Genomic DNA, 20641 nt, shown 5'->3' with positions numbered 1-20641 from the left:
CTTGCAATCATGAGAGCTGAGCTGGCTTTGGATGGAATATCACAAGATTTACCAAAGTGACTACTCTTTTTATTTTAATCAGCACAGGAGTAACATTTATTTTTGAACTGTTATATCTGGATTTCATAATCAACCTGCTCTTCAGGAGTTCACTTGTTCGCACTAATCCAGGTTCTACTTATCATTAACTTGAGAATGAGGTCACAGAATCTAAGACTCCAACTACACCTGATATGCAGCCAGGTGTGTCTCTGTGTCCTAAAGCTCTCAGAGAGAGAACTTTAGGACACAGATAGAGTGTTTTAGGAGACTGTGCATTTAACTGAAGGAATGGTAGGTGTAGAGGCAAGCCTTTCTCATCAGCTCACCAATACAGTGTTCCTTTGCTTCCCCTCAGAACCTCCCAAAGCTGATTTTAGTTTTGCCAAAGTGTGTCCAGAAAGATACAAACAACTATATGTCACATCTAGTTTGGATCTAACTCATCAACACCACCCGCTGAGATTAACAACAAGAGACATAAAACCTTGCCTTTTCTTGTTTTCTTTGCTTATAAAAATGTGAAATGGTTTTACCTCTTCACAGCAATTTCAAAGTTTGCTCCTGCACGTAATATATCCACTAACCAGGGACATTGCTAGGAGATGACCCACAGGTTACGAAAGCCCATGTCTTTTGTGCTAGGCCACAGATCTTCTGCCCCTTCCCTCTTTTTTGAAAACTTTTTTTTTTTTTTTTTGCTTTGCATACAGTTTGACTGGCTATAGTACAAAGTGGAGTGTCACCTGTACACATATATTAGCATATGTGCCATGGACTTGTGTCCAGAGTCTTTTACGTATTTAGCAACACACACACCCCTGCCACTAATAATAATAGCGAATTGTCCATACTGCACGCAGATGTCTAGAACACTACTGTTAACAGGAAAAGCACATTGATGAAGCTCTCTTACAGTAGGGCATGTGTTAAGCTGTAAGGAAGACACTACTTTCCTCTCCATCAGTAGTAGATGGATAGGAAGCATCTGTAATAGCATCACTAAGAGGTTGCACTATCACAATACTGCTTTTTTAAATCTGTGATTTTTCACACCTCTCCAGTTTTATTAACAGGAACGTCACACCCAAGGGTGCTTCCAGACTGTTGCTGTTTTGACGTGGCAGTTATTCACATTCTGGCAAATTCAGGCCTTGCAGTTAAAGCAGATTGAGAGATCTTGCGGTAGTGAGAGGAAGATACTTAGCTATCCCAGAATCAGAGCGTCTCTGTAAATGCAGAAAACAGGAACCCGATACTCTAGAACATATATTCTTTTCCTGTGATTTTGGCAGTTATGCCAGAAGACAATTATTTGAGGCCCTAAAATTCAATGGACAGTTTTTTACACAACCAACTGTTCAGGACCTGCTGGCGGACAGCGATGATAAAATTACTTTAATAGCGGCTGAATTTTTAAGTGCTGTCCATGAAGAAAGAATGGGCCATGATAAAGAGACTTAGTGGTTTTAATGGTAGGTGATGTTGCTGTGTTGTATTATATTATTTATGTACATTGATTTATTTTTTGGAGTTAAGAATAGGACTGGGATAAATTGTGTTCGCTGAGCCCGTATTTTATACAGTCTGTATATGATGTTTGTTTGTTAATGTGAGGTGTGATATGCCTAATAAAGGATTTTGAATTGAATTGAATTGAGAGATCTTGCACAAGAAACTCACCTTCCCCAACTATAGGCCTTTGTGTGATGTGGAAAGTGACAGGCAAAAGCACTGGAAAGTGAGGGATAACACTTGCTTTGATGTGCCCAGCCTCTCATCAAATGAACTGGGATGACTGCTCATTAAATAGCCAATGTCATCTCACTTTCCCTCAAATGAATCAGGATGAATTCTTGATAAACAGGATACCTAGAAGCACTCAAAGTCTCAGGAACTACTCAACTTTCATTCTGTTTTGGGGTACTCCTGTTCATTCTTGCATTTCAAGCCAAATGTCAACAAACTGACAAGGATTCAAAGGAGACCTTCAAATAGGTACAGAGAAAGCCATTGCAAGAAAGCAAGCTCATTATGCTTGCTCTCAGAAAAGTCAGTCGCTGACTTCTTCTGCAGTGTGTTGATCCTAAATATACTTAGACAGGATGAAGAGAAGAGAGGGGTGGCATATCGATATGCTTTAAATATTTCAAAAGATCTCAGAACAATTAACTACATCCGTTCTTTCTGAATTTAAAAACAACTCCATAGTGGAATCAACCACCTAGGGAAGATGTGGATTTTGGAAATGCGGAAGAGGATAAGAAGTAGCCTGCCACAAATGTTTTAGATGGAAGGAAGACCTGTCTCAGGAAAATGTACATGATAATATAATCTCTGGGGTCCCTTCCAATTGCATGAGTCTGTGAATCAAACATATAAGGTATGTTTCATAAGAAAGAATAAGCAAACCCAGCATCTCACATTATCCATGCCCTAGCCTTGCATATGAGTTAGTCTCTAGGTCAGGCCTGCACAACTGAAGGTTCATGGGCCAACTGTGTTCCCATCCCTGTTTACAGACACTGGGAGCAATTACTAATGACTTCTTATTGTGTTCCTTTACCACCTGCTTTGGGGAACATATAATGCCTGCCCAACACAATCCAAATGGGGAATGGGAAGGGATGGGAAGAGAATACCTGTTTCTCTTATGCCTATAAGAAATATTGAAGAATGCAATTGACATTCTTGGACAGATACGTAGGTAACCAATGTAGATTCCTATGTACCAGTATAATATGTGCATGGCCAGATGCGCCACTCACTGCTGTGACTGTAGCTGCTGGGAGAGGACAGCAGCACATAGAGTGCATTACAGTAATACAGATGTGAGGCCTCAGTCTATGCCAGTTCAGGAATTGGTGCAGCTGTCATACCAACCAAAATTGGTAATTAGCACTCCATGCCATAATGGTCACTTGGAACTCTCATGACAATGATCAATCTAGCATTACTATGTACCTGGTCCTTCAGAAGGAGTGCAGTCCTATCCAGAACAGCTAAGCATCTCAATTCCTTGATTTGGGAACCAATCCCTCATAGGATTCAGTCCTTCATCGCCATTATCAAATACAAGCGATAGCAAACATTTTTGTGATATGCAAACTAAACCAGTGTATTTCATTTGCAGGTTTTATTTTTCTCAGAAGCTTTGAGGGACAATATTGAATTAGGTTTAGGGTTATTTCATTTGTTATGCTTCAGCCATTTTAATTGGATTGTTACCGGATACCTTATATTCACTCCTAATCTCTCATTACACAATTGCTTAGGATATTGAGCCTTCTGAATACATCAGATTATATATCTAAATAACATGTCAATGCATAGCCCTGTGTTGCTGGTTTGCTTGCCTGTTAAACCCGAATGGATTTCAGAGAGTTCTGTCATAGAGTTTGCCCTCAGGGATGTATGAAACTGTAACTTAGCTCAAATCATCTGGGAATGCCTGCAGTTGTCATGTCCTATCAAATCATACCAGTGCACAGGTATTTCCATCCACTTATCCACAAATAGATTGATAACACTGAAAAATATGAATTTGCTAGCTCAAAATTAGGAGCACTGCTTTGCGAGGCTTGCAAATCACTTTCAAAAGTCAATTATTTACTACAAGTGACCGTGTTGACATCAAAGATGCCTCATTTCAGAGATTTCTACTGGGAACACTTCAGAACTAAAGTACACACTGCTTTAGCTCAGATTGTTTGGGGAGAAGATCTCCATCCCCTCTCATTTTCCTCTCCTGTTTTTAAGCCTTTCCAGATTTTGTTTTGCTTTTCCAAATAACCTTTCTCCAGTGAATATAGCAGCATTTCCAAGAGCAAGATAATTGTGTGTGGAGTTAAATTCTGTTTAGCATTGTTCACACAGGTCCACAGGACCTTGAAGTTTTCTTCAGTCATGTTTAATTAGTCTTCTCCAGTGAGCTCTTTACCAAAGACCTGCTTCTGGAAGTAAATACTCATAAAGGTTTGCCAGTCTTCTTGAATGAATACACTAGCACAGGTACAGAGCAAGCTTTCTGTTACCATTCATTCTTCTCCCACCAATGGCAATCCTCTTTGAGGTGCAGTGTTCAAAATTAGCATAAATGATGCTACACTTGTCTGTGAACTTAGGAGTGCTTGAATTCCACAAACATTCTTTCTTTTCAATATTCTGAAAAGTATGCCCCCGTGACATTTTACTTGGAGTCAGGATGTGGAGGGAGCTTTATATCAAAACAAGGAGAAACACGTATTATATTGTCATCTTGAGTTGATTAGATGAGGTGCATCTCTAATAGCAAGAAGCGGGGTATGAACATTTCAAGGGTTCAAAGCTTGTTTCATCCATGATCTTCGACTTCAAACTCGTAAGTGGGGCCCAGTTCACCTCCGTCCTCTGAATCTATCCAGAATTCTGCTGTTGGAGTCATTCACCCCTCTTGTTTCTCTGATCTCCCACACACACACACACACAAAATAGTGTCATTGTCACACATATGACATTTTCATTCTGAATCTCAGTTTAAGCAGCTCATCAGCAAGCAAGTCCTGTGAAGAAGTTTATCTTTCACATTGTTCTACAGATCACCCACTAGCACAGTCGAAAAGAAAGAGGGGCCAGGGAAATGTTCAGTATGAGCTCTTGCTGGGCACAGTGGGAAAGATTGTGGATAGCTGAAGGTGTCATAAATAAAATATTTTCAGCTTCACCGACTGGTTATACAGTCTAGATCTCCTTTGTTGCAGTGGGTGGCATGCAACAAGTAGTGCAAGAATTTTTGACTATACTGTGGCACTTCCTTTCCCTTTCTCTGCATGCCCACCTGCTCACCCACCAAGTCTACTCTGGAGGGTTTAGGAGAAACCAACAACTGGTTTAGAGGGGAAGATAGTGGCGCACAGGAAGAGGACTACAGTGGTATCTCGGGTTACATACACTTCAGGTTACAGACTCCGCTAACCCAGAAATAGTGCTTCAGGTTAAGAACTTTGCTTCAGGATGAGAACAGAAATCTTGCTCCAGCAGCGTGGCAGCAGCACGAGGCCCCATTAGCCTAAGTGGTGCTTCAGGTTAAGAACAGTTTCAGGTTAAGAATGGACCTCCGGAACGAATTAAGTACTTAACCCAAGGTACCACTGTAATGGAAAGGCTTAGTAAGATAGTGTATATTACTTCTATTCCTCACGAGTAATGTCAAGTGATTGTTACTGCATTATTATGATAACAATGATGCTGATGATGTTGATGAGGGTCATAGAACTTCTGTGCATGGATTCATGTTGTTTTGCAGTTTTTCGTCTGGATACTTTAGGTTTACAGGTATGTCATTTGCCTGTTCCTGAACTGATCAGAATCCAGAATGAAGAGATAACAATGTTTTTACTCCTTTCAAGTGCAAAGCTAAGGAATGAGCTTCCTAGGAATGTTTTTCTGATTTTCCTTTTAAAAGCAGGTATTGAAGAAAACACATTGAAAGGAAATAAACATCAGATTAGGGATCTGCCTTTGTACTTCGTTGAAATCAGAAGCCTAAAAAATAGTCAGAAGCCTGCCTGTGTGTTATCTGCATGGAGATCATTAGTGCTGCATGGCTTAAAGACTAAAGGTTAAATTGAAAACTTTCACTGCAAGCCTAGAAGATTTACTTTCCAAATGACACATAGCAAGACCTTCGACTCCTAATAATCTAGGGTGAATTAAAGTCAAAATACTGTTTTCGTGTCTAGAATGCTTAAAAAACAACAGTAGATGCAAGAGAAGTTTGTGAGGTTTACAGAATTGAAGAAAACCCATGGTTTCACAAGTCACAGACAAAACTGAAACCTGGCTACCCCAAGTACAGTGTTCTAATTCTTGCAAGTTTGTGCCCCAGCATCCTATATCCCTGGCATCAGTTCTTTAAGGAACAGTTCAAACCCAAGCTCTGTCAGGATGTATGGAGTTTGGAAGAGGCACATCTCTGGCTGAACCTGGGCTATGCCAGCTCTAATCCTTCATCTTGGCTCAGCCAGAGATACATTGGCATAAGTCCTCCATGCCAGCTCAGACAGGGCTCAGCTGAAGCTGTCTGAGCCAAGGCTGGGATAAGTCACCAAATAGGGATGTCCTGGGGGCAGAAGAGAGCAGGGGCAGACTTAAATCAATTGCAAACCCCTTTCAGCTCAGTCACCTGACCTAGCAACCCAGTGAAACATACACTGACAAGAAATCTGGTGTGAGTTAAACTCAATTCCAAAGGCTAGCAGTAGTTCTGCTCCTGAATGGAATTTGGAATAGGGGTAAGTTGCACCCACATAATTACCCCAGAGTAAATTATGCAGGCTTCCTATAGTTTTCATTGCTCTGCCTGTAACATATCTTTAGGTACCAGTCGTAAACATTCCTCTTCACCCAAGCCTTTGGCTAATTAAACAATCTATGGCCTTTCAAAATGTGTGGGGGGTATTTTATTTGATAAATAAAATATAAAATAAAAGGAGCTTGAAAACTTTCCTCACTGCTTTGATTTTTGATTTGAAGTTTCGATCAGAATATCCAGTCGCATTATACAGAGACCAAATCAGGGATTTGTTGTGTCATCACTGCTAGAAATGAGAAGACAATCCACATCTGGATTTATGTGGTGCTCTTGCGATAGCAGCTGCTTTTCATGTCTTCACTTTGACACTTAAAAAAAATGAATTGCCATGGCAACAGCTGCAACCATTTATTATAGAACAGTAGAAGTGGAACTAACATTTGTGAAGGCAACGAGGCTATCAGAATTATATATTGTACAGGCAATGCTGGTTATTTTGAATGCAATACTCCTGTGTTGTTTTCAAAGTGGACAAACAGTTTAAAAAATTAAATGTAGGTGACTGAATCTAGGGTGGGTTAATAGTTTTACACAGTAGGTAAAACTGCACTCCAGACTGTGTGTGCCCAAAGACTAGTTGTCAGTTGTTTATTTACTTTTAAGTATGTGTTTGTGTGTACGAGAGCTAAGGAAATATGTGTTGCTTTATTTTTTAAAAAATAACACTTGTCATTTTTTCCTTTTCTTCATGGCACAATTACATGCTTAGCAACAAAATAGACACCTATCCCCGTGACACTGGCAAAAAACTCCACTCATATACTATGCAAAGAATGAAAGTTCAGTGTCTCTCTCCCCTCCCCTTTCTCCTCTCTCCCCCCTCCCCTCCATTTCCCCTTCAACCTCACATTGCCAACAACAAAAAATGTCTCAAACTTACAGTAATTGATTTGCATGAAGAATTCTACAATTTAAAAACAGAACTTTTGGTACTTATGGAAACACTTTCAGTAATTTTTAAATATATAATATAAATATATATGAGCACCCCCTTCTGTGATTCTTGTCAAATGTGCAAAACGGGTGGAGTGAAGCTGCCATTTTAAGAAGAGAAGCAGTGAATGGAGGTGATGTTAATCCCTCACATCCACTGGTTTTTTTGCCTTCTGTACCCCTCCTCCTGCCACGTTCTCCCATCTTGTCCAAAACAAAAACAAAACCCAAAAAACCACAGTACAGAACTCCCAGCGTATCACAGCCAAATTGGAAGAGTTTGGTATCAAATGTATTTATTTCTTAAAATTGATTTCATACCAAGTAGGTATTGGGATAACAAGCATCATTCTCTAGGCAATATTGCTACAGCCCTGCTTTGAAGTGGCTTTTAGTTTGTCCATTATATCATGCATACTTTATTTTGTTGATGTAGTTTATATTGTACTTGCTTATGTACATACAGACACAATCTGATAGACAGATAAAATTCTGTTTCAGAGATTCAAATGGCTCAAGGATATCTAGTAGAAAAAGGTGCTCTCTAGTCTTTGATTTCGTTTTTAACACTGAAGTGTTAATCTTTTAAAAAACTTTTGGAAAGTGAAGAACGTAATCTTTTAATATATATGCTTCACCCCCAAGGACAAATATCTCCTTCATTTTATTAATATCCAGAAGCTCCAACTTTTCCTACAGGCAGGATTCTCAGAGAAAGCTGTGTCTGGCATATAGCATTTCTTGTGGGAGGAAAAGGATTTCTCCCCTACTTCTCTTAAGGCTACAAAGCCCTCAAAAGAAAGTTTAGACTTAAATGCTTCATTCTTCACTCACTAAATTCTGAACATGCTTTCTGCTATAAACTTTGGTATTCATTCCAGGTTTGGTAAATTACTTTGTGCTATGGACAGTTTTCTACTGAATGCTAAAGAATTTAGGGGGGGGGGAGATAAGTTGCTCTGCTGTAGACTATTTGGGGAAATTTGCATGAAGAATGTATTTCATACATGATGGAACAGAGCAGCTTGAATTGGATTGAATTCACAGAAATATTTTCCTTTTCTCCTGTTTCATGATAGATTTTCAATTTTAGATTAAAAGAGTGTGCGGGAACATAGCTCCATTTCACCTCTTATATTGTGAAGTGCATGTGATGGCCTATTCCTGTGTACTGAGACCTGAGCTGCAAGATCCATTGGTAGCCCTGTTCCTGCTTAAATTACCTCCCACCAGGCTAGGGTGGCCATGTGTCCCACTTCACAGAGGACAGACCTCTGTGTGAAGGCATCCTCTGTTGAAGGGCTGCTATACCAAGTCTGGTTTAAGAACCATCAGAATGGTTGCCTACCAACAGTTAGTACATCTGGCCAGCAGACAAAGCAACCCCGCAGGCAGTGCTGGATTTATGTATAAGCTAAACAAGCTATAGCTTAGGGGCCCCACTCTCTTTGGCGCCCCCCCCAAAAAAAATATTAAAGGGGGGGAAAACACTGGATGTACATTACCAAAATATAAGATAAAAAATAAAATAAAATAAAACCTACATACAGCAACAGTGCTTTGTGTTGTGTAGGCTCCTATCTGTTATGTGCAAATGGCTTCAGATACCTATTGTTGTTGTTGTTGTTTAGTCGTTTAGTCGTTTAGTCGTTTCCGACTCTTCGTGACCCCATGGACCAGAGCACGCCAGGCACTCCTGTCTTCCACTGCCTCCCGCTGTTTGGTCAAACTCATGTTCGTAGCTTCGAGAACACTGCCCAACCATCTCGTCCTCTGCCATCCTCTTCTCTTTGTGCCCTCAATCTTTCCCAACATCAGGGTCTTTTCCAGGGAGTCTTCTCTTCTCATGAGGTGGCCAAAGTATTGGAGCCTTAGCTTCATGATCTGTCCTTCCAGTGAGCACTCAGGGCTGATTTCCTTAAAAATGGATAGGTTTGATGTGGCGAAGGGGCTTGAATAACTCAGAGAAGCTATGAGCTATGCCGTGCAGGGCCACCCAAGATGGACAGGTCATAGTGGAGAGTTTTGACCAAACGTGATCCACCTGGAGCAGGAACCGGCAAGCCACTTCAGTGTGCCTGCCAAGAAAACTCCATGGACAAAGAGAACAGGTACTTATTAGCTCCATAAATTACCATTTGGCATATATTCAACAAACAAAAACAGCAACAATTTGTTGTTGACAAAGGACAGCTGGACATATAAAGGGCCCCATTCCCTTCAGTAGCTTAGGGCCTCATCAAACCTAAATCCAACCCTGCCCACAGGGCACCTAACAAGTCCCCCCCCCACTATCCATCTATCCACTATGGTGAGTTTTCTTTTAATATCTATTTAAATTGTGGTAATTATTTCCAAACGTGTGTCTATAAACATAGATCAGCGTATGCAAATTTTATACCAATATATTTCATTATTTTGGTGATGTATAAGTGCCCATCCCACAATAGGCAGGGGGTGTCACAGTGCTGCCATAAAAAAAAAACCAACCAAGATCTTGTCACTATTTGACTTGGGATATTAAGGCAGCCTTTGCTAACTTGGTGCCCTCCAGGTAATTTAAACCATAACTCCCATCATCCCCAGTCAGCCCATGTGCCAGGTTGGCAAAGGCTGAATTAAGGCCATAAAGTGCACCAGAGCAACAGATTCAGAGAATAAGAGTGGTTGGCAATTGGTCCAAGTGACATACCTTACCTGGGCCAGTAGAGTGTTCATTATTCATCCTGGTGTTGTGATGCAGTAACAATCAATCTCTGTAAAACACGGGTTTGTGGGTACAGAATCTCTCTTTAAAAAGCTGCATTCCTCCTTCTGTTCAGGTTTCAGTGCATTTCCCTTGTCCACTTACTAAATGTAGGCCATGTGATACAGAACAGAAATCAATCTTGATTGCTCTCCTATTCAAATGCTGCATACGTAAATTTAAACTGACAACATGAAAATATCCTGGGTAAACATCTACAAAGCACTAGAAGAGGGTCTTATCTCTCACACATGATCACTGAACACTGGTGGTTTACATATTTCCAGACCTGTTAGAACTTAACTGCATGGAGTGAATCATACCTGTAAACCCAGCATCTCAGGAAGGGCCTCTAGAAATTGTGGATTTGGGACTCAAACTTTGCTTAACTGCTGTGCGTAAACTCAAGTCATGGGACTGCCAACCATCGTGTATTGAATTGCTTTGGGCATTCAGTGGCAACTGTGGCTTTTTGAGCAATTGTATTGGACTGTGTCATCATTGGCTGGCCCTCAGCATGATGTTGCTGCTGGGCCTCAGCCCATCCCATCAACTGTTGTTGCTGGTTGCTGCTCTCACCTTTCCACCATCCTGCCACAGCCACCAGAGCCCCCAAATGGCACCGCTGCTTACTTCCAATTACTCACTTTAGGAAGGGCACTGTGGCACTCAGATTCTGCTCGCAGGCCTCTCACAGACACCTGGTGGGCCACTGTGTGAACAGGATGCTAGACTAGATGGGCCTTTGGCCTGATCCACCTGGGCTTTTCTTATGTTCTTGACTCCTTCTCCCAAAGTGTTTTACCTGTGGTGCTACTTATTATGGGAGCTGAGCCAATGCTTTGTTCCGTTCCACAGTGGAGGGCCACCATGTAAGATTCCCAAATATGCAATGCCTGGCATCAACAGCCTTGCACCTTGTAAAATCTACCACCCAGCAGCTCTGATGGTGGCAAGTACACCAGGTAGGGCCCCAGTGGTTGCAGAGCAAGTGATGGGAGCTACTGAACTCCTCTACCTTTCAGTTTCAAAAATGTATATTCTTAGGAGAATGATGTTCATGAGAGATCAGAGGTATTGTGCCAAATAGAAGCTTTGTACCTACTGTGTGGCAGAAGGTTGTTGTTGGTGGTGGTGGTGGTGTTGTTTAGTCGTTTAGTCGTGTCCGACTCTTCGTGACCCCATGGACCAGAGCATGCCAGGCCCTCCTGTCTTCCACTGCCTCCCGCAGTTTGGTCAAACTCATGTTTGTAGCTTCGAGAACACTGTCCAACCATGTCTTCCTCTGCCATCCCCTTCTCCTTGTGCCCTCCATCTTTCCCAACATCAGGGTCTTTTCCAGGGAGTCTTCTCTTCTCATGAGGTGGCCAAAGTATTGGAGCCTCAGCTTCACGATCTGTCCTTTCAGTGAGCACTCAGGGCTGATTTCCTTAAGAATGGATCAGTTTGATCTTCTTGCAGTCCATGGGACTCTCAAGAGTCTCCTCCAGCACCATAATTCAAAAGCATCAATTATTCAGTGATCAGCCTTCTTTATGGTCCAGCCCTCACTTCCATACATCACTACTGGGAAAACCATGGCTTTAACTATACAGACCTTTGTAGGCAAGGTGATGTATCTGCTTTTTAAGATGTGTGGCAGAATGTCAGATTAAATAGGTGTGTGTTTTAAAGTTTTATTTCTGGTTTAAAATTTTCTAAAAATTGTGGCATCATAGAATAGTAGAGTTGGAAGGGACCTCAAGGGTCATCTAGTGCAGGCATCCCCAAACTCGGCCCTCCAGCTGTTTTGGGACTATAACTCCCATCATCCCTGACTACTGGTCCTGTTAGCTGGGGATGATGGGAGTTGTAGTCCCAAAACAGCTGGAGGGCCGAGTTTGGGGTTGCCTGATCTAGTCCAACCCCCTGCAATGCCAGAATATGCAGCCAAGTGTCTTAGTGTGCTGTCTTATGCTAGCCTTTCAACTGCCCCTCCCCAAAAAATAAAACACCCCACCCTCCTTTGCTTAGGAAAAGAAAGTGTGAAAGGCATAAAATAAATACATCAAAACTGTTAGTCAGCTGCCACCTATAGAAATGGGCTGTTTTCGAAGGAGAAATGAGTATATTGTGTTTCAGTGTCAGTGAATAAGGTTAAGGATAGGTTGGATATTGTGTTCAGAGGAGTTATGTTCCTGCTTTTAGTACAGTACTCTGCCAAGGAAAGATTTCCCACCTAGGTGTTCCAATTGCCATGCTATAAAACAGTGTTCTTCACTTTGCAAATAGCAGAGCAATAAAGCATGCCATGCAGAGCATCGTGAGCTGAAGGAAAGCATTTGCTGCTTCTGTCCCAGAGGGTTAACACTGAACAGCATCGTAGACCTGCCATGGTAAGGCTTCACTTTCTCATGTTGAGCGTGGATCCTCTTAGATGCCAGCCAGCTCGTCATTGTTCAAAACAGTCTTGTTGCGTTGCTGCTAGGTGATGTCATTTAGCAGAAAGGGGGAAATGCCAATCATGTTCTGCAGTTTGGTAAGCAAAATCAGGATGGGTGACATCTGGCTTGACAGCAGAATGTAAGAAAAGGATCTAGAGTGATCAGTAAGCAGCAAGCCGGATACGAGGATTGAGGAGGCTAAACCAGTCAAGGAAATTCTAAGCTGCATCAAGATAAGTATTGCAGCCAGCTCACAACATGTAGTGATACAGACCCCACCTGGAGTACTATGCCAAATTCTTGGTTCTACAGTTTAAGAAGGATATAAACAAACAGGAATGTGTTCTGTGGAAGGTGAGCCATTTTAAATAAAGATGGCAGACCAAACCATTCCAAACTGCACTGTTTTGGACACACCTGAAGATATATTTATTGGTTTGTGTTTTTCTTTTTGGAAATCTACCAAAGAATAAAATAAAATTGGGATTAAGGGGTTTTCTCAGGACAGTAGATGGCATGTGTGCTGTGTCCCGTTGGTGGCACCTGCCCTTCTTCTGATAGGAAATGTTCCTTGGATTCAGGGAATGGGGGGCTGAGGACAGTCAGTTGCGAGAGAATGAGAAATGTTTGGATGATGATGAAGAAGCGTTTGGATTTGATATCCCGACTTTCACTCGCTTTTAAGGAGTCTCAAAGAGGTTAACAATCTCCTTTCCCTTCCTCTCCCACAACAACACTCTGTGAGGTGAGTGAGGCTGAGAGACTTCAGAGAAGTGTGACTGGCCCAAGGTCACCCAGCAGCTGCATGTGGAGGAGCGGGGACGCGAACCCGGTTCACCAGATTATGAGTCCACCACTCTTAACCACTACACCACACTGGCTCTCATGTTCCTATTCTCATCTGAGGAGTGTTGGAGGGTATGCACAAACTGGCAGCTGTTCTCCAGGAGTTCAGGCAAGGGTCTTTCCCAGTCTTACTTGGAGACCAGGGACCTTCTGCAGACAAAACAGATACTTGCCACTAAGAAACAAACTCTTCCCCTTAAAGCGCTCAAGGTTATTCCAAAGACTTATTTGTACAAGCCCAAAGCATCATGACTCCATACTGTATGAAAGGCAAGTGGGCTTCTTTCTGCTTCCATATTTATAACAGTGACGTATATGTTTCAATGATCTGCTCAGGTCTAGCCCAGATTCAGGCCTCATTTAAACTTGAACAAATCAGCCCGTGTGCAACTCGTAATATTCTAGTAACTCTACATTTCTGAGCTCCACAGAGCCTCTTTGAATGCAGTAATCCTGGAATTACGGACACGGCAGAATTTGTGGTCGACTCTTTCACTTAGTTTTATGAATTAGTAACACAAATGTGCCTTTCTCCAGGCGTACTGCAGCTGATAATGAGCAAGGCTTATGCAGCATCCCTAAGCGCAGCAAATGCCGTGGTAGATCCTTTTAGCCTTATCTTTATCGTTTCCATTTCATTATGGTACAAGGGATTTGAGGCAGTGAATTTCAGGGAGGCTTATTGCCGTTCTCGGGTGGCTGCTGACACACAGCTTTCGGCACTATGCTTCACAATGCACTCAAGGTGCCATAATCTGCCTGATAGGCCCCTCTTGTCATGTCTTCTTGTTTAATTACCATCAACTGATAAAGTGGGTTTGTTTCAGTTCACAAGCAGCGATGTCGCTCCTTTTGAAAATTGTAAGGGCAATTTAGGCTTTTCTTTTTCTCCTTGCGGATTGTTTTATGTTTAAGAAAATGATAATAATTTGTTGGGGCTGGTGTGCAGTTGGCAAAAAAAAAATCCCCTTGTCAAAGAAAACTCTAGCAACTGCCTATATAGGCACAAAATGTAGAAACTGAAGCTTTTTGCTACATCTCCACACCAAGAAACTTCACCTGCTAAATGCTGTGGGGGAAACAGGATTCCCATTGGGGGAAAAGAGTTAGTAAACCCCAGACTCATATTATATAACCTTGCACTCCTTGAATTGATATCTTTCATGAAATGTAAATGTAAATGTATTACAAGTTACTCAATATTCTCTCTAAAGGACTGCAAATTCACAGACAAGGCAGTAAAAAAATAGCAATCCGTCCCTTTATATTGTTCATACCAGAGACATTCAGACAACCTTCGTGTATTGAAGTGGCTACACTGTTGACACCATGAACACAGCTACACACACACCCCACCAACTGATGTACATGTGTAGACTGTTGATGAACAGTATTTTTTTCTCTCTGGAAGGAAGACATGCACATCTGTTTAAACTGATTTTTTAAAAATCTATTTTAGCAACAATCATTCGTTACTGGTTACAGCAGAAGCAAAGAGGCAAGGTGAAAGAGAAAGTAAACTCACAATTCAGAATGGCCACCCAGCTACCATTTCACAGATACACTAACCATTTAGTAGCTTCCCCCCCCCACAGTCCAGTGGGTGTTAATTAAGGACTGTTGGTTATTCCAACATAGGGAATCCTGGGCCAAGCAGGATTTCCACATGTATCGAGCTCCAAAGGCTTTATTTATAAATTCATTCAATTTATATTCCACCCTTCTTCCCAAAGGAAGAATTTTCCTTCAGAACTATGCTGCTGAGATGAAGAAAGCTTGAGGGGAACTTGGAGTGAACTTTTATGTTACAGGACTGTGAGCTCAGTTTATGTCCTAGGAGGAAATTCCTGACCATGTGTTCAGAGGTAACATGTTCCTTAATTCTAAGGCATTCAGCCCTCTCTAGGCTCTGGTGAATTAAAAAAACAAAACAGTGTCAGTCCTGTAAGTCTGAAGTAGGGCTGTAAGAAGGCATCGTTTTCCATTCTGCCCTGTATTCAATGCAAGCAGCACTGTTTCTGTTCTACTGCAATCCGTCTTTCACCCAGAATTATGTTATTCATCTTGTTGTGGTGAAATTACATGAATTACATAAATTGCATTGGCATTACATTATTCCATCTCATTTGTTTCTGTGGAAATGCCAAGGATTGGACTTGAGATCTTTTGCATACAAAATGAGTGCTCTACCACTCAGCTGCAGACCTTCTCCTAAAATGAATTTTTAAAAACTCTTTAGTTGGGCATGCCAGCCACCCTATCACTTGGCACCTGCTTGCTCACATTGGCTGTGAATGACCCCCTCCACCCAGAACAACAACAACACCCCAACAACATAGTTATTTTCAGAACTCAAATCTGTATTATGGTGGCATTTTGTGAGATCCACTACAGCTGTTTTTGTGGTACTTAGGTGCTTAAAGATGCAAAGGTACTTCAGATGAAGCTACAGTGAATGAGTTGTGACTTTCTTTTCAGTTCCATTCATTTCAGGGTTTCTTGCTTTGTAGCAACATCAAAGAAAATTACACAGTTTAAAAACAATTACATAGAAACAGAAAGTGCTCTGCCAGGTCTGAGAAAAAAACCCATAATAGATTATTTCACAATGTGCTGCCTACTTTGGCAGTTTATTATTTTGTTTTCCTCCCACAGTCTTCAACCACAGATGCTGGTATAAGTATTTCTTTCAGTAGATGTTGGGGATGTAGGAACCATCTCACTGAACAGCCATGGAAACTAGAGGTGGTAGCAAATGTTGTTGGTCCTGTTTCGTGATGGGCAGTTTTCAGAGCATGAGGTGGGGGTCATTTTTTAATTTTGACCCCCTATACCACAAATTAGGACCTCTACCAGGTGCACTCAGCTTTCACCTGTGGCTCCTAGAAGCTGTCAACACGGGATAGTGGCCACACACTGGGAACAGCTTCAACTGGTTGGCTAAACCAGGTGAGGGTGGCCACTGGGTCTCAAATCCTTTGTGAGTTAGGGCCTTCTCCTGCATAAGAAAACAGGCTCCAGAGGATTGAGTGGATGAAACTAATAGTGGGTCCAATGGTCAAGAAGGCAGTTTCTGTGTGTTTTCTAGAGGGAAGTAAGGGGCAGATAAGCCTCATCAACCTGAGAAGGTAGCCCAACTAGGAGAAGGGAAACTCTGATGATCCTAAACCTCCACCACCTTGTGGAATATCTTCAGGAGAAGAAAAGGCTAATGAGTAAACCCTACACAAATGTGGAGTTGAGTCCCTTGTACGCCTCCTTCCAGCAGCTCCTGCAGCCAAGCTGGTGCCAAACATATTGCTCTCCTTTCCTTTGGATCACATCAGCAAAGCCGAGAGTGGAGTCTTGTCATCTGGGCAGCCCAGGACCTCCATACACACTGCCCAAGCAGTACTGCTAGCACTGTAGTACTCCTGAAGAAAGACACTAATGAGAACAAGCTGCAATGAAAGCTCCTGCCATGTGGTAGCATGGGCAAAAGCCATGATGCAGTTTCTACCCAGCTGCAAAATGATTGTGAAGTGGCTTTAGAACACATTCTGTATCTATTCAGTTATTCAACATCCTGTGATTCCAGTCATCAAAGGGTGTGTGTGAGTGGAGGTGTGATCATTGGCCTATTCCCAGCCCTTGTATTCTCAGTGGGTCAACCCTTAAGCCATCCATGCATTCAAGCTGAATTTCTCTAGCATGGAGCCTGCTCTACTCCTGTTGGCTCCCTGCATGCTTTACAACACTGCATGTTCCTGGTTGTAATCATTTGGGGACCTCCACTGCATTCTATTCATGTGGGGACCTGAACACACAGAGGACTGCAGGGAATCAACAATCAGGAATGCAATGGGAGGGACTGGTGAGATCACCCCAGCTCTCCTCTCTCCCGTCTTGCATGATTAGAACTGAGTTGGGAGGAATGACGACTGAATAAGGTTTTTTCTCTCTCCAGGAATTGCTTCTGTTTCTCTGTATGGCTTATGTACACATTGGATTTTTACAGGCTAATCTCTACCCTGGGTAATTTGCAAACAGTTGTATGCATGAAAGTATCCTGATGCACCGAGTCAAATAGAATGCCCATTGTATGGAGGCTGCCGGAAAACATTTTTATGTCATGGTGGCACTTCATACAAGGGCTATAACATTTGAAATCTGCTTACCATGTGTACGGAGAGATTTCTTGCCAGCGTCACACGTTCCTGGCAGCGGCTCAAACCAGTTTGGAGGCTTTCCATGCTGTTGGTACCATCCGTGCAGTAAAAGGATTTCAGATATTTCAGCCACTGCTGGCTTGTGGGAGCATTTTTCAGGGGCCTCCTTATGGGGCAGTAATGTTTGTTGCTGTCCCTAAGTACCGTGAGCTACTTAGGTCAATCCAAAGAAAGTGCCAATGCCTGCAGCGCAAATCTTTAAAATTTCATTTGAATGCAGCGTTGAGGAGTGTTGTATTGGGATTTAGAAAAGCTGCTGTAAGACACTGTAAGCCCATGGGACAGAGCAGAATATAAGTAAAACAAATAATAAATCACTAAAATATTATGATATGTTGATATATGATGCTGGCACCAACTCTGATGAATTTTCGGCGCCAGTTGAAACCTCTCCTACTCCTGCAGATTTTTATGGGGCTTAACTATCTTGGCTGGGATTTTGACCATTATTGCTGCTATTGATTCTGCTGCAGTTTTATCTGCTCCTCTTATTTGTATTCATGCTTTGGTTTATTGCAGTTCCTGATTTTAATGTGTGTGCGTGTTTTTAATTGCACCCTGTTATGATGAAGTGTGGGTTAAAAATATTTCAGATAAATTAATGTTAGAACCATTTTACATGTTAGCTTTGCAGCAGCATGCTTACAGCTTTCCTGTGCTTGGCTCCCACTCTGATGCTCCACATGGGTCGTGAACTATATCAATGCATCACGATAGCTTACCACAGAGGAGTGAGCCACAACCAAATGGCAATGGCAATTGTTTACATTGCTCCTTCATCATCTTCAAATCACAAATGACGCCTAGCCCAGTGTGCTTTTACAAAGCCATTGCTGCATCTCATTTGGCTAGTTGCTCACTACAGTACATGCGTTTGCTGGGCTGACAAGTTCTTTAATATTCATAATCATAAAATATTCACATCAGTTTAAAATAAATGTAAAATTTTAATGCATAAAATACCAAGCATTTTCCAGCAATACAAACTGCTATTAAGAATCCTGTGCCAAATGCTCTTTGACAGCCTGCAGAAAAGACATCAAGAGCTGAAAGGGCCATAGAAATCTGAAATGTTTCTTAATTAGTATTTGGGATGCTTGAGGCTAGTGTGTGTATCTCTTAAATTTAATGGCCTAACAAAAAAAACAACAAAAGAAAGCAGAAGAGTGTGCCAGCTTGGCAGTATTATTCACATTCTGGGTATCGGGTCTCTGCTAGTGAGCAGGAAGTTTGATGCCCTCGAAAATGCTCTAAGTAGATGATCTTCCCATTGTGGCACAGCATTAATTTCCCATAAGAGTATAATGGTGTCAACAGCCAAAGACTTGGCTATAAAGAGAGGACCTCTGGCAGAGGAAACAGTTTTCTTTTCTGCAAGAGACTGTTTGGCCTGTGCCTCCCCAGGGCTTCATATTGCAAGGCTGTTGACACTCTCACAATTCTGTTTATGAAGGGTAAAGCTAGTGAATGGAACGACTATAATGGTTTATGACAAGATCACTGCCGAAGATTTTGTACGTCCCATGATTTGTATGGGCCATTTGTTGGTAAGCAATAAAAGTGGCCCTTTTATCAGGAATATTTGTGAATGCATCACTGTTCTGAAGACATATGGCCAATAAGTAATTCAAAGTTATCTATCTTCCCTGAAGATCCCTTACATGCCTACCATGTTTTAATGTCTAGTTGGCTTGGAAATAATACTCTTTATGACACTTGTAGCACAAGAAAATGTTTACTGACTGGCAGGAAATGACAGCCGCACACAATATTGCCTTAAAAAATAAGCCCTTATTTCATCTTCCCTGTGACTTTCCAATCTTCTAGGAACCCTGAGGAGCAATTGCCAGTCCGTGCTAAAGTACATTCTTAAGCTCTTGATTTCAGTCTCTGTGCCATGTGATAGAATTCATTATTCCTCTCTCCTTTTTGTCTCCCTTCAGTTCAATATCAATTTACAGTCCCAAGGAGAATCCCAATGCCTTTGACGCTGCCGCCTTCTTCCAGTCGGTGGGGAATTTTCTAGGGATTTTTGCTGGATCGTTTGCTATGGGATCTGCCTATGCCATTGTTGCTGCTTTGATATCCTTTGCTGGTTGTTATCAAATGTCCAAAACTTAACATGTTTGGAAGAGCAGTTGCTACAAAAGAGAATACAATTATTTTCTGTTTGATCAAGATTTCAGTAATACTCTGAACTTCACCTCTCTGCGTACACTATTTTGAATTGACAATGGTTCCTGCGGCTGAAATGCAGTTACATTTGTGCCACATCTGTTGCCAACTATGCAGATGTGTGACTACAGCTGCATGCAAGCCATACGTACATACAAGCCATTCAACTAAATCCTACTCAGTGTAGGCTCATTGAAATTAATGACCAAGACCAAGTTAGGTCCACTTATTTTATTGTGACACTGTTCTGAGCACAGCTTAGTTGAATACCACCCTTAAAGCACATGACTTCCCACAAGGAATACTGGGAAATGTATTTTGTAAAGGTGGCTGGCAATTGTAGCTCTCGGAGAGATAAACTTTGTGAGAAGTCATGTGCTTTAAATATATATGTGTCTAATAAGGGCCTACTGGATCAGACTAATGACCTATTTAGTCCAGCATTCTGTTATTGCAGTGGCCAACTGGATGCCTGTAGGAAACATGCAAGCAAGACCTGAGTACAGGAACACTCTGCCCTTCTTGTGGTTTCCTAAAGCCTCAGGTAGTAGGAGAAGGGAGGAGAAAACAGTTTTATAATTTTACTTCCCTTCCTTTGCCAATCATATCGCCCAGTGCATGTACCCAACACCTTCAAATAGGATTGTTGCTGATGGGCTAAATCCAAGTGTAGGCTGCAGTCCTAAGCACCACTAACCTGGGAGCAAGTTCCACTGAATTCAATAGGGCTTACTTCTTAGCAGACATGCTTAGGACTGTGCTGTCAGTCACACTAAGTGTAGACTGACTGAAATCAACGAGATTCAAGTTAGCCATGGCTAACTTTCAGTGGGCTTCCTCTAAGCTTGACTAAGCCTGGATACACCCCAGTGTGTGTGTGTGTGTGTGTGTGTGTGTGTGTGTGTGTGTGTGTTTGATG

At 41.9% G+C, this 20641-nt stretch overlaps 1 protein-coding gene across 1 annotated transcript in view; it reads left to right on the top strand.

Moving 5' to 3' along the window:
* Positions 1–20641, top strand: part of SLC9A9 (solute carrier family 9 member A9) — a 257643-nt gene that overhangs the window by 89279 nt on the left and 147723 nt on the right. Inside the window, exon 7 of the mRNA XM_053390193.1 lies at positions 19491–19629. Coding sequence (XP_053246168.1) covers positions 19491–19629 — 139 coding nt within the window. The remainder of the gene's footprint in view (positions 1–19490; positions 19630–20641) is intronic.

Source organism: Podarcis raffonei, chromosome 5 (genome assembly GCF_027172205.1).
Source record: "Podarcis raffonei isolate rPodRaf1 chromosome 5, rPodRaf1.pri, whole genome shotgun sequence".
NCBI lineage: Eukaryota > Metazoa > Chordata > Lepidosauria > Squamata > Lacertidae > Podarcis > Podarcis raffonei.
The sequence above is the reverse complement of the archived record's forward strand: the minus strand, read 5'-3'. Positions and strand labels throughout refer to the sequence as shown.